Raw genomic sequence first — 13,639 nt, forward strand, 5'->3', positions numbered from 1 at the left:
AATGGCCGCGCAAAGAGTGAGCAAGATGGCGGTCCTGTAATATTTTTTTTCAAGGCGAAGGTGCATTTCGAGAAACGAGATTATTCTGTATACTGTTTTTGTTTTTCGCGTCAAATCGGCTGTTTTTGTTCCTCTTGAGTTTGTAATAAAATTTCGTTCTTATTGTTTTCTGTCAGCAGTTGGAATTGGTAGTTTTTGTTTTTGTCAAAGTTTTTCAAGGATTTTTGGTAGAGATATATCACGCACGTAAGTAATTTTCAAATTGATCAATTTTAGTTCATTTATCATTCAAATTGTTTCTTGCTGTTTGTCAATCTTTTTGCGAGCGTACTCTTTCGGATGTTTGCTTTTCCGATGTGAAAAGTAATTTGAGCTGCACGCGTACTTTTTATCACAGAACTCACACTGATAGAGCCACTTGTCGCCGTGTGATCTTGCCATGTGCTCCTAAAAGGAAACAAAAATTAAAGAGATTTTTTTAACGTTATTTGAACTAAATTACAACCTAACATAAATTTAATAAATATGCCTAACATGTAAAAAGTCGAAACTAAGCTTTTTTTTAAACCCTTTTTTTGGTAATTATATTTTTAGAAAAGTAGAAAATTTCACAAGAATTGGACTTTAAGTAGATCAAAGATGCCTAAGAGGAATATCAAAGAAATTAATTTTTCGGGTATTTTTGAAGCTTTTCTCGGCGAGGAAAGCAAAAAGCATCGCCTACTCGATCTCACCTTGTACTCAACCTTCTTTCGGAAACTCTTCTGACACTGCTCGCAGGAAAAGTTCATTTCCCGCAGGTGAACATACTTGACGTGGCCGGTCAGGGAACTGAGCGTCGGAAATACCTTTCCACAGTGGTCACACCGGTGAACGCGCTGGTCCCGGTGCCGAACTCGCACGTGGGTCCTCAGCGTTTCGGCATTTTTGTACCACTGAGAGCAGACATCGCACTGCACCTTGGACGGCTGCGATTGGCCCGCGTCGTGGGTCTCCATGTGAGCTTTCAGGCTTGATCTGGACGAGAGCGGTTTGGCGCAAATTTCACACACAAACTCTTTGCCGCTCGATGTGTGGAGGAGTTTGTGATTTTTTAAAACGAATTTGTGAGCGAATCTGAAAATGTAGTAAAATGAGATTGCAGCGCCGTGGCGGCGAAAGTTGTAACTAAACAACTGTCAAAAACTTACGCCTTCCCGCACACGTCACAGACGTGCTTCTTTTCGCTATCGCTCAGATGGCTGGCTTCGTGATTCACTAGTTGGGATCTTAGGATGAATCGCTGGTCACATTTCCGGCATGCGAAGCGGCGTTCTTCGTCGCCAAGATGGCGCTTCATGTGAATTCGGAGCAGAGATTTGCTCTTGCTCGCGTGCTCACAGATGGCGCACTTGAACGCGTCCGGATTGATGTGATTGGTAATGTGCGTGATGAGTCTGTCCTTCCGGGAAAACTTTTTCCCACAGCAAACGGCATATCCGGGTTGTTTGTGATTCTGGATGTAGTGCTCCTGAAGCAGTTTGAAGTTGTCGAAGGTTACGGCAGGTTCAGTGCAGACTTCGCAGGACAAGGATACAAATTCTTTGATCAACGCGTCACCTTTAGTTTTTCTTAGCGTTTTGGGTTTCTCCGGTTCCACATCGGCTGCGTTTTCTTCATCTTCTTGAGCCGGTTCTACTACAATGGTTTCCAGTTGTTCCTTCTGAATATTGACCTCAATATGGTAGGCACCCTCGGAACTGGTCACGTCCGAAACCGGTATTATGATCAGCGGTTTCGGCTGTACTGTATCAGGGATTTGTACCAGTAGACCATCCAAGTAGGCTTGATTTCGTTGCACTAATTCGGAGTAATCGAAGAACCGGAAAACACACTCGTAGCAGGCCAGACAGACCAGACTTGAGAGTTGTGCGTTGTTTGGGATCTAAAATTCGAAATTTTAGTGAATAATTTCAAAATTGTTGTACTTCTCTCAAACTCACCGAAAACCGAAGCACCTTTGCAATTTTGTCTTCGACATTTTTGTCGGAAAATATGTTTAAATTAGTGGAACTCTGCTTCAGACACAATCGACACACTTCCAAGTATCTTGCCAGCTCCATCCGGATGCGGTGTTGTTGCGTATAGAGCTACGAAATTCAAATAACTTGACGCGTATAAGCGTCATGCGCGAATATTCAGAATCAAAACAGAGATGGCGAAACCTGGGGCTAACTTCACGCCTTACGATCAGTGCTGTCAGTAATATTGGTACTACGTTTAAAACTGAGTTATTTTAGGACTTAGATCAAATTTCGACGGTATTTTAAGTATGATACCATCACGTTTGAACAATCGGACACTAGAGTTCAAACTTGTTCTTTGAAAATCATGTTTGATCTAAATTTTACTTAAAAAGTTAAAATGTATCAAATGGGATTGAGCAGTTCTGCTAGTCACCGTCAGATCGCGTTACATTTGTTGTGCACATGCGTATCAAAACAAACAACTCGGTGCTAGAGTTTGTGAAGAGGGGTGGGTGCCTGTTCTCAGTGTTTCTGTAAACATTTGAGCGAATCGCAAGAGAAAAGTATTGTGCTCAAACAGAAAGTCACATTAGTAAATTACATTATTGGGTGTTTTAAATGCCCCTGACTCAAGCTGGATTCAACCAAATGCCAAACAAGTAAATTTATTCTATTAAACCTTTTTTTTTCAAATCTTGTTTTTGTTAAAAATTATTCAATTACCGTATTTATTTTTCAGAAAAGCGATTCAAAAATTCTAAATTTGTAAAAAGTCTTAAAGTGCTTCATTTGATTTAAAATACAATAACAAAAATTATTTAGTGAAGGATGGGGAAATAAAATATGCATTTACATAAGGCCGTTTCAAATATTTGTTATTAATAGTTAATGCAAAAAAAAAAACGAAAAACTTCAAAATTTTAATGAAAATATAATCAACAAAAATAATTGAATGCATTTTTCTTCATTTTGAAATAATTTTTAGCATGTTTGGGCGCGTTAGAAAATGTTTTGAACTTTTGTAAAAAATCTGTGAAAGAATAAAATTACGTTAAAAAAAAATATGGTCAAATAATACCATGGCTTGCAATTTTATTTATTTACCATTATTTATCTGTTTTTGTTTATTTATTTATTTATCATTAATGTTTCCTTTTTGTTGCCCTCCGTTTGACTTTGATCAGAGTCGAGGGACATGTATACTTCAAAAAATCTCTGTAGTGGCCTAATGAAAATTGAAAAAAAGTTTTTTAAGAGCCCAATGAACCAATTTGTTTAGTTTATGGTCTTTAGTATTTTGGAGTACTCCTCACTCAATAATAGTCAAAAATCAAAAATTGGTTCATTAGTATTTTTTTTAGGTCATTTCTGGAGTTTTTTTTTGAAAAGGTCTAATAAACCAAATTTTCAGTTTTTGCTTTTTGGGTGTTTTTTAATAACCCTGACTGAAGGCGGTTTTAAAAACACCCAAAATGCAAAAAACTGGAAATTTGGTTTATTGGACCTTTTAAACAAAACTCCAGATTTATTTTTGAGTGAAACAACAAAGTAGAATTTTAAGAGGTATAATATTTTTGTTTTTTTTTTCGTTTTTCCTAGACTGGTACAAATTTTATTTAAAGTTTTTGTTACGCCCCTTCAAAGTTGGCCCGAAAAATCAAGGGAAAAAGTATTTTTTCAAAAAAGTTTGATTTTTTTATTGAAATTTAAGTGCAATCAACTGAAATCGATTTAAAATGAATTCCCTGCGTTTAGGATTTTTAAGCATGTTTGAATAAGTTCTTTTGAATTTTGTTAAATTTTCGGTGTTAAAAACAGCAAAAGTTTTTTTTTCGTAAAAAATATCCTCAAATATTACTTTTTTTAATACCAATGATGGCATATCAACTGTACGGCTGAATAATTCATGTTCAAATGTTTTTTTAGTAAAAATGTTGAAATTCCGGCTTCCAGTTTGAATAATTTTTTTAGTTAGGCTTGAAATTTGTTTTTTTTTTGTTTCTGAGAAACCAATTTATATTCTAAAAACCGCTGAAGTTTAAAAGACTTCTTAATTTTTGAGGAAAATGCTCATTTTCAAAAAAGAAACTAATATATAAAACTTTTTTAAATAAACTGGAAAAAAACTATAGATAAAATGCCCATAGACTCAATAATTCACATGGAGCAAGACATTGAGCTAGAGGGCAACTCTCTTCCCTCAAGATTTCTCCCGTTTTATTTTCCGTTCTATTGTTTAAGGCTAGTATGCAGATAGGAAGGAAAGGGGTCAAGAAACAGCTTTACGAACAGCGGAACAAAGGAGAGGGAGCGATTTCTTGGGGCTTTTCTTCACCCTCTCTGACTTGCTTGCGCTGCCGCTGCTGCCCATTTGTTTTTTTCTTGACCGGTTTCTTCCGAAGTGCGTATACCGCTTTAGGCTAGTTTACTCCAAAACTAGATTTTTAACACCCATATGGTTTGAATGCAATTTCAATTTCAACTTTACTTAAATTTTTATTGCAATCTAATTTTGATGCATTGTTTTTTATTGATTGAGAAATTCGTTCATCATACTTTTTTAACGCAATTCTTTTATTATTTAGAAGCAAATGTGTAAAAATCTAACTGCTAGCTGATTTCCTCAAATCCGCCGCGTGTATACATATGCCTCCAGCATGTCCCTCTCCAGCACGTCCCTCTCCAGCATGTGCTCCCATATGCTGCACATGGCACACTCTCAATTTCTCTCACCTTCCGCGGCATTCGCTCTCTCTCCTATATCACATTTCTCTCTCCTTTTACAACCAGCCTGCTCCGTTCAAGTCTCCCTAGTCGAGAAAAATACGCCGTCCGTCGAAGGCGTCGTCGTCGTCGCGCAACCTCGAGACCACGGGTTCTGTTCCGCGTTCTGGAGACTATCCAGCACCTTTTTTTCTTTTCTTCTCTTGTCCGGAACCGCTTTTTCGAGGTGATCTGAACGCGAATTTTAAGGTCGGAATTCGGTAGTGATGTGGTGACAATCTCGTGAAACGCCGCGACGCGTCGTGAGTTCGTGAATCACTGGAAAAAAATCACGAAAAGATCAATCAAGCTGAATTCGAAGAGGATTAGGGGGGATTTGGATGGCTGGAAGTCGGTGCGGGCCTGGAGGAGGGGTAGTGTAGTGTGTATTTTGCAAATTGGAGGAAGAAAATTGTTGTTTTAGCCGGGTATGCGGAATGAACCCGGCAAGCTAGAGCTGGTTGGAGTTCGCGGAGTAAGTCCGGGGGTTTCGTATGAGTGAGTGAATAACAGCCGCGAAGCTGGATTAATTGCTGTTTGGGAAGTGCAGCAGCTGAAGAAAGAAGCAGCAGAGAGGAAAGGGAAAGCAATCAAAAGCAGGTGGTGAACGTGCGTACGGCGCGGGCTGTGAAGAACGCACGACCAAGGGGTGTCCGTAGAGGAAGTGGCAGCAAGTGCTGCACCTTGCAATACAATCGAAGAAACGCAGCAACCCTTGCCAAGGAAGTGCGTCGTGACACACAGAAAGTACCAGCAGGAAGAAAGAGTAGTAGGCTGAGGAAGAGGGCAGAGGGAGGACATGGCCGGTACGCCCAACTCGATAGAAATCCAGATCGATAACTTTCTGGAGCAGTTCAAGCGAAGTGCATCGAAAGCCATGGAAGGCGACTGGTCCTCGTCCTCGTCGACGGCCGTCACGACGCCACAGTCGGCAGGGTCCGGCGGTGGTGGTCCCAAGATACGGAACATTTTCGCCGAGCACGAAGGTGAGTGAACTGCCAGGAGCAAATGGGAGAGGGTAATGCAATGACTCACAACGGGTGGGGTAGAGGGTGGTGTGGGGGTGGTTTTGAATGGGGTAGAGCCTAGAGGAAGGAAGAATAGAATAAAAGAAAGGAAAAGAGAAGAGTGAATAGGAAGGAAGGTGAAGAAACGACGACGACTAGGAGGGAGGGAGTTGTGTTGTGTACAACTCAGGGTATCGATTTTCCCACGAGAGACTGGTGGAGGCTCCTCTATGCGGGCAGCGAAGCATTGTTGCAGTGTGGTTGGTGTGGATCCAAGTAGGCGCAATTATAGTATTATCAGAGCACACTTTGTTCGGTTTGTATACTGTACGAAGGCATTCGGGCGGTTTTATCTCTGTATACTATTATTTGTACGAAGAGATACATACGAAACAGCGCAAACATACAGCATACGAACGTGCAAAAATTACTGCATAGACTTGAATTCAAGCTGGTTTACGTGTACACTGGTCCAGTGTCCAGAATACCACTCTATGCAGTACATACAAATCGACTTTGCTCTTCCTCTGACATCACGCCCCACTTTAAGACAGGGACGACAGCCGGCGGCAGGATGAGTGGCATTGAGTCGTAAAGTGGACACGAAGGAAGTGTCACCACACGTCGACTTGGGCCGAAGTGGGCTTTGTTTGTCGATTTGAATTGTGTATCTCTGCTTGGTTGAGCGTTAGTTATGCTGCTGTCGTCATATCAGGCGTCATAAAATTTGCTGGGAATTTTTACTTGGGTATGACGCTGCTTTATCAAAAAATGAGGCGATAAAGATAATGGCTTAGTTTAAGAAGGAATCGTTTACGCTAAATTCGTACAATTGTTTATTGTAAACTAACCCAACAAGGTGTGCCACATTTAGTCGCCTGAGAATTACCATTCAATATTACGTCTTTTTGAAATGTAAGTCTTAATTTAAAAAAAATAAAAATTGTAGGTTTTCGAAAAAATCAAAAAAATTAACGAATGTTTAATATTACATTGAAAATCGAACCATTAGTTGCAAAGATATCGGCATTAGAAAATGGTGGGTCTATAAATCTATAAATGGCAAAATCTCAGCAAATACGGGTCTGTTGATACGACGAAGTTTTAAAAAGCAAGATAATTTTCTCAGCTGAAAATGAATATCTGCGACTATTTTCAAAAAAGTTACCTCAAAATGGCTTTAACTTGAAAACGATGCACTTTATCAACATTTCACTTAATTACTTTTTGATTGCAAATTCGATTATCGAAAAATGAAGTTGAACAATTTTGTTGTTCATTGTTCATTCAAATGTTCATAACTCGGTCAAAGATTTTTTGAACATTCTAGGAAAGTTGGCATTTGATGTCCACTAAAGCATTTATAAGAAATTAAAATAGTGTGTTTTTGCTTATCAACTTTAAGTGGCAAAAAGTTAAATTAAAAATCACCAAAATTTTTTTGCCGTGTACCATTTTTTTACAGTGTAGTCCTTATATATACCTACAACATTGCCAAAGACAACAAATCGATCAAAAAATTCCTTCAAAAGATACAGATTTTTGAATTTTCATAAACCATTTTTGTAAGGACTTTGTAAGAAAAAATATATGAACAAACTAATGATGCAAAATAACTTCCAAAAAAGTTTCAGTCGGATAAAAAAATACACAAATTAAAATTAAGAAAAAAGACATATTTCGTGGAGAATTGCTCAGAGGTAAAATGTACTGACAGTTTATTTAAAGTCCACTATACATTTTTATGAGTGGTTTTTAATTTTCAGTTTTTGGGCACAATTAAAAACCGTGGTGTAGGGGTAAGCGTGATTGCCTCTCACCCAGTCGGCCTGGGTTCGATCCCAGACGGTCCAGGTGGCAAATTTTGAGACGAGATTTGTCTGATCACGCCTTCCGTCGGACGGGAAGTAAATGTTGGCCCCGGACTAACCTAAAAAGGTTAGGTCGTTAGCTCAGTCCAGGTGTAGGAGTCGTCTCCCTGGGTCCTGCCTCGGTGGAGTCGCTGGTAGGCAGTTGGACTCACAATCCAAAGGTCATCAGTCCGAATCCCGGGGTGGATGGAAGCTAAGGTGTAAAAAGAGGTTTGCAATTGCCTCAACAATCAAGCCTTCGGACACCTAGTTTCGAGTAGGAATCTCGCAATCGAGAACGCCAAGGCAATGCTGTAGAGCAGGGGTGCCCAACCTTTTGGCCCTGCGGGCCAGATCTGATTTCTCTGAAGCAGTGACGGGCCGGAACTAATGTTGGTAAAAGTTCATAAAAGTTTAACAAAAAATCCTAACATTTATTTTATTAGGTTGTTTCAAGTGAACAATTAAATAAACTTGTGTTACAAATTACAAATAAAATTCATATACCTTGATTTTTAGTAAGAAAAATAAAGATTACTTTCAAAGATGTGTTTATCAAATTTATTTGTATTTTGTTTAGGTTAAAATTGTATTGTAATTGTTTTTGTCGATTGAAATTCAATACCCTGATATCATTAACTAAAAAACATTCAAATTTAGTCGCTGCAATTTTTTTTCAGTTTGAAAAATTAACGAGACAAGCTAAAATTGAAACGAAATTTGGATTCAAAACTTCTTTACGAAAAAAAAAAACAATTTTTGCGTTGTTGTGCATTTTCAAAGCATTACAAAATGATTTTAGAGACACGAAATTTAAAAAAGTGTAGAAAAATATATATCTGATAGTTTTTAATTCGTCATTCTTCAAATTTCATAGAATTAGTGAAGTTCATGAAAAAAATAGCTATCTGATTTCTTGACTCATTTTGAAACATATTGTAATATTTCTAAAATGTTTGCAGCGATCTTTATTTTTGATCTAAGTTTGTTTCCAGCAAAACTTTATCATTAAAAAGTTGTTTTGAAAAATATTCATTATTGTTGCTAACTCATTTATGAAAAAAACTATTTTATTCAAAATCCTCAAAAATGTAACAATTCAATTAGAAGTAAAAACAGCCAAAATTTTAAGAAATTTAAATATAGTGTCTTTTTGCATTTTTTTTGCACATTTTTCAAGTATAATAAATATCAATACAGAAATGATAAGAATTAAATTCAAACATAAAGAATTTTTAAATGTGAAATAAAATCATTTAAAAAAATACAAAGGCAAATGACTTTTGATCTTGGGATTAATTTTTAAATTTTTACACTAAATTTATTAATTGAGTATTTCATGAACAGCCTTTAGGGCCGGTCATAGAACTATTTTGATAAGCAGTCGCGGGCCGGACAAAATGGCTTCAAAAGCCGGATCCGGCCCGCGGGCCGGACGTTGGGCAGGCCTGCTGTATAGCGAATTATTTGATTATGGTTTTTGTTTAAATATTTCGAAATCACTACGCATTTTTTTTAAATTTAAACTTTAATCTTTTCAAAAATAACGATTGAAATAAAACTGTAATGTAATCGATGAAAATGTAACTGTTTTATGCCTTCTACACTAAGGGAAAGCTATAATTCTTTCTATAAAAAATACATATCACAAATGTCTCGGGACCGGAACCAGAAATGAATTATCATGTAATATTTTTTTTAAATTTGTTCAAATTTTTTGGCATCTTCAACAAATTTGTAGGTTTCAATAAGGATAATTCTGAGAAAAAAAAAAAACACAATTTTTAATTAGATTTTTCCAACGTGAAATCCGTTTTTTTTATTTTTTAAATTATTACATGTTTGAATGGACCAACAAAGAAAAGTTTTGCTGCACAGAAGAATATGGACCAACATTTTTTTCACATAGATATAATTTTTAGAAAAAAATCATTATTCAAAAAAATTAAATTGCACTTTATTTTAAATTCCAAAATCATGTTCAAAAGCAAAATTTACATTTTTGTTCGATAATAGGCTTCGTTTCAGTCATAAAATAAGTTGTTGGATTCGTATTCAAAAATTGTCAAACTTACGGAGCCAATCCTGCAACAGTCTGATTTTCAAAATATTCAAACATTGTTGTAAATTAGGGGATGAATTCAAAATTATATCGATAGTTCCGCTAGTTTTGAAGAAATCAAAATGTGTGTAACAAAAATCTTGGTGCAAAAGCTATGGTTGATGTGCACCGTTAAACAAGAGAAGTAAAGTTTGTCGTAGAACAACCCGGGCAGACGGTAATAACAAAATTAATGCCTTTTCAATAACAAATACTGTTAAAATAACAGAAAGTGAAATCCATTTTGGCATAAGAGTTTAATAACAGTTTATGTTATCATCACAAAATTTGTTATTGGTCTGATATTGGTTGTAAGCCAAAACAACTTTGGAATAACTTTTTTTGTTATGGAAGAATACCGCCAATTGTTATTGGGATGATCGGATTAGTTGTTAAAATAACAATAAATAATAACAAAAAATTGTTCGAAGAATAACTAAAACTGTTATTAGCCTGTTATAACAATAACAATCTAATAACAAAAAAATCATAACGACGAAAAACAAATCTTGTTATTATTAACATAAAATGTTATTGACCCAGTATTTTCAAATATCAAAAAATATTATTCCCACGTTATTTTCTTCTGCTCGGGAAAAGTTGCTCAAAATGACCTCCTGAACACGAAAAAAACACAAATTAAAAAAAACTTGGGCATTAAAGGGTAAATTTTTCAACTCACGTTATCTTGGAAACTATTGTTTCAACGTTGTAGATTGAAAAAAGACAATATTCCTATCTTCCAAAATTATTTCTTTCTTGTCGCTGGTTGTCGTCTTGTCTATAATTTTAAAAGACCTAAATTAAAGTTGGGTCTTTTGAAAGGTTATGCTTGATTTAAAAATCAAGATTAAAATTTAATGCTGATTTTTCAAGCAAACTAAAATTGCACCTTTCTTACATCGCAAGAATGAAAATTACAAGACAACTAACCAAATACAATGCAACCACTGGAAAAAATGTTGCAAATTGCTAAAAATAGTAGCACACAACGAATGAAGTCACCATGGTTAATGGTACGTCGCTATAAAAAGTTACATCAAAATGACATAACCCCTTACTTTGGCTGCACACTCGGCAATCCTTCTGCAAGCGTTAGTTAAGGGCCCAACAACCAGAGCCTACTATAGTTGGCTCAAGTATTTAAGCCATCCCACTTGCGCCTAATTACGGTAATTTTATAGATACTTTAGTTCGCAAATATACCTCCACACTTATCCGCTTGCACGAAACCGTGAAAACTTCCCAAAGTCTATTAAAAAAACCGAAAGTAAAACCCCGCACAATGCCTTCACAATCGACTTATCCCGAAACACGTGTACACAATGCAATCGATTCATTCATGCCTTTTTTTCGGCACCCTCAAAACACTCTGGGGCAAAGAAGTAAAAAACGAAACAAACAACGGGCGCCCAACACTACCGAGGAGCCCAAAGTGTTTGTTCCACTTAACTTTGTTTAACTCTTTTCTGAACGCGAAAAAACAGCTGCGAGTAAACTAAAAGGTGCACGAAAACGGTGGAAGCTGTTTTTACTCGCTTGAAGAGTGGTGAAAATCAACAAAATAATAATTGTTTGGCGTAGTGGATCGAATTGCATGCGACAAAAAAAAAAACAACAATTTTGTTTGGTTGGGTATTTTGACATGTGTAAAACATAAAAAATACAAATCATAGGAAGCTTAGAGAAATTTTAGAGAATAAAGTATAAAGAAAATTACAATTGGAAAAAAAATATTGTGCACAAAACTTGCCACCTTCCCCTTTTAAGGTTACCCTCCTCAGTACCTTTCGCCTTAAGGTTGATGTATTGTTCTTTTTTTTTCACTCCACGTGAAGGAAATTGATGTCAGTGCCAAGGTCGTCCCGGGGTCCGTCACTCTACAAACTAGTCACTGGTTGTCGTTATATTTTAGCCGTCAGCTCACAAACTTGTCATCCAATTTAAGAAACAACAACTTTTAAAAACAACACTAGCTTGATGTTGCAACTAGTGGGATGATTGAAAGGTAGGCGAAACTTGCACAGTTTTGCAGTTTTTTTTCCTTCACTGTTTAACTCGATATCGCAGTCGTCATGTTTTGTGCTACAAATAACACGTTTGTTTTAGTTTTATTGTAGGTCGTTTATTTTCTTTGGGGTGCCTTGTCTGACCTAGAGAAGGCTAGTTTAGTATAAAAATGGTAGTTTTATCGAAGTAGGACTTTCGGCGACAGCCTTCGCGTGTTTGGTGTTTCCAATTAGTTGAACCCTCTACTGACTCTACTGAGCAGTTCTACCAAATATCAGCGTTTTTTTTCGAAATTTCGAAAAAAAAAAAATTCAAAACCTCTGCCAGAACCGAGGGACAAAAACTTTGAAAAATATTAATATAATGCGCAAAAAAAAGTTCTTAGAAATTGAAAAGATATTTTTCTGACGCATTTTATAAAATTAAAAAAATAAGTTTTGAGGATTTTCCAGATTTAAAAAACGAGGTTGTTGAGGGTTAACTTTGCAATAGGGTTGGGGGATAGTGTAGATATGCTCTAAGTAGGCTCCAAAAATTGGAGACTCTTTGACGACGGTTGGTGGCTTTTATGGGTTTGGCAAACGGCCAAATCATGCGACCAAGCCTCCTTTGTCGGACGGCTTTGATTGGTCATTTTCTTGCTGGCTTTCTGGGAGAGGGTTCGATTTATGTGTTTTTCTGCTGGTTATTTTTACGAGTGACCGATACCAATCACAATAATTGGTAGGAGGTAGTTTTTTCTTTCTTCGGTAATTTTTTGTTGTTATTTTGCTTTTCCTTACTAAGGCACTTTTTATATTTTTCTTCTTTTTTACTAAGCTGGCTTAAACAGAACATTTTTGATAGATTTCATGGTTTTCTAGTGACAACGATGAAACTGCTTGCTGTAAAATTTTGAAACAGCAATTTACGAACTTTTCTGTTCAATTCCTTGTGTCCTTCCATGCAACCGAGCTATTAACCTACTTGAAAGCTTGTTCCAAACTTTCGAAGGTTGCTCGAAAAGAGGATCCTTTAAATTAGGGAAACCGTTAAGTCGTATTGGAAGGCCTTATGTTACACCCTTAACAATCCAACCCTTTTTCTTAAAATTTTTAACAACTCTATTTTTTATAATTTTTTCCCCAATTTTTAAAAGAATCCGAATAAAAAAATTCGTTTACTTAATTCAAAAATCGTTTTTTAAATAATAAAATTTGCAAAACAAATAAAATTGTTACAATTTTTTTAAGGGGGTTAAATACAGTGAAATGTTCAGCAACAGTATTTTTTCTATATCTATACAGCAATTCCATTTGAAAAGAGCTTAAATGATTAGACCCGTATTTTTTTTGTTTGGTCATTAGGGTGACCTACATCGTGCTAAGAAAGTTCGAAAAAATCGAAATTTTCGTCATTTTTCGCAAAAACCTTTTTTTTGAAAAATCATATCTCCGCGTCTTTTGATCCGTTTTTAGCTGTCTTAGACGCAAAAGAAAGGTGATTAGTTTGGCTATTTGAGAAAAATAATAAGTAGTTTGAAAAATCTAGCTAAACTTAAAATGGCGTTTTGACCGTGTCTCGACCAAAGAGCCTATGTCTGAAAATATTTTTATCGGATTCCTCGGAAAATTTCACATAACTTATCAAAAATTTGGCGATGTCGAACCGTTCGTTTCCGAGATATGATTTTTTGAAAATAAAAACTGAGTTTTTCGACGTGCCACGCCGAAAACCAGGAAAATGACAAAATTGGCAAAAAAAACTATTTTTTTCACTAAAACTGCGATTCCTTAAAAGTTTCATCGATTTTGGCACCCAAACATGTATAGGTCATCGCTTAAATTTTGAAGTTATCGTAGTTTTAGTGAAAAAAGTTTATTTTTGAAAAAAAAAACATTTTTTGGTCTGGAAACTCAGATT

General features: G+C 36.2%; 2 protein-coding genes across 4 annotated transcripts in view; one reads left to right on the top strand and one right to left on the bottom strand.

The window, feature by feature from the left end:
• Nucleotides 1-251: 251 nt before the first annotated feature.
• On the bottom strand, nucleotides 252-2,180 carry LOC6047071 (zinc finger protein 260). The gene is made up of 4 exons (XM_001864145.2): nucleotides 1,983-2,180; nucleotides 1,191-1,924; nucleotides 735-1,116; nucleotides 252-447 (listed from the first exon to the last, which is right to left on the bottom strand). The coding sequence occupies exons 1-4, from the start codon at nucleotides 2,100-2,102 to the stop codon at nucleotides 289-291; spliced, it is 1,395 nt and encodes a 464-aa protein (XP_001864180.2). The 5' UTR covers nucleotides 2,103-2,180; the 3' UTR covers nucleotides 252-288.
• Nucleotides 2,181-4,805: 2,625 nt separating this feature from the next.
• LOC6047867 (guanine nucleotide exchange factor DBS) overlaps nucleotides 4,806-13,639 on the top strand; it is a 216,319-nt gene continuing 207,485 nt past the window's right edge. For all 3 annotated transcript variants that reach the window (XM_038266278.1, XM_038266279.1, XM_038266280.1), the window contains exon 1: nucleotides 4,806-5,755. In XM_038266278.1, coding sequence (XP_038122206.1) covers nucleotides 5,569-5,755 — 187 coding nt within the window. In that variant the 5' untranslated portion in view covers nucleotides 4,806-5,568. The remainder of the gene's footprint in view (nucleotides 5,756-13,639) is intronic.

The sequence above is a fragment of the Culex quinquefasciatus genome, chromosome 3 (assembly GCF_015732765.1).
Source record: "Culex quinquefasciatus strain JHB chromosome 3, VPISU_Cqui_1.0_pri_paternal, whole genome shotgun sequence".
NCBI lineage: Eukaryota > Metazoa > Arthropoda > Insecta > Diptera > Culicidae > Culex > Culex quinquefasciatus.

What these genes read in the sequence shown, in the direction of transcription:
- LOC6047071 (XM_001864145.2), bottom strand. Translation starts at nt 2,102, where the DNA reads ATGGAGCTGGCAAGATACTTGGAAGTGTGTCGATTGTGTCTGAAGCAG. An exon ending in CAAAGGTGCTTCGGTTTTCG is followed by an intron (nt 1,925 to 1,982) that starts GTGAGTTTGAGA and finishes TTCGAATTTTAG; the next exon opens with ATCCCAAACAACGCACAACT. An exon ending in GAAAGAAGGTTGAGTACAAG is followed by an intron (nt 448 to 734) that starts GTGAGATCGAGT and finishes GTTTCCTTTTAG; the next exon opens with GAGCACATGGCAAGATCACA.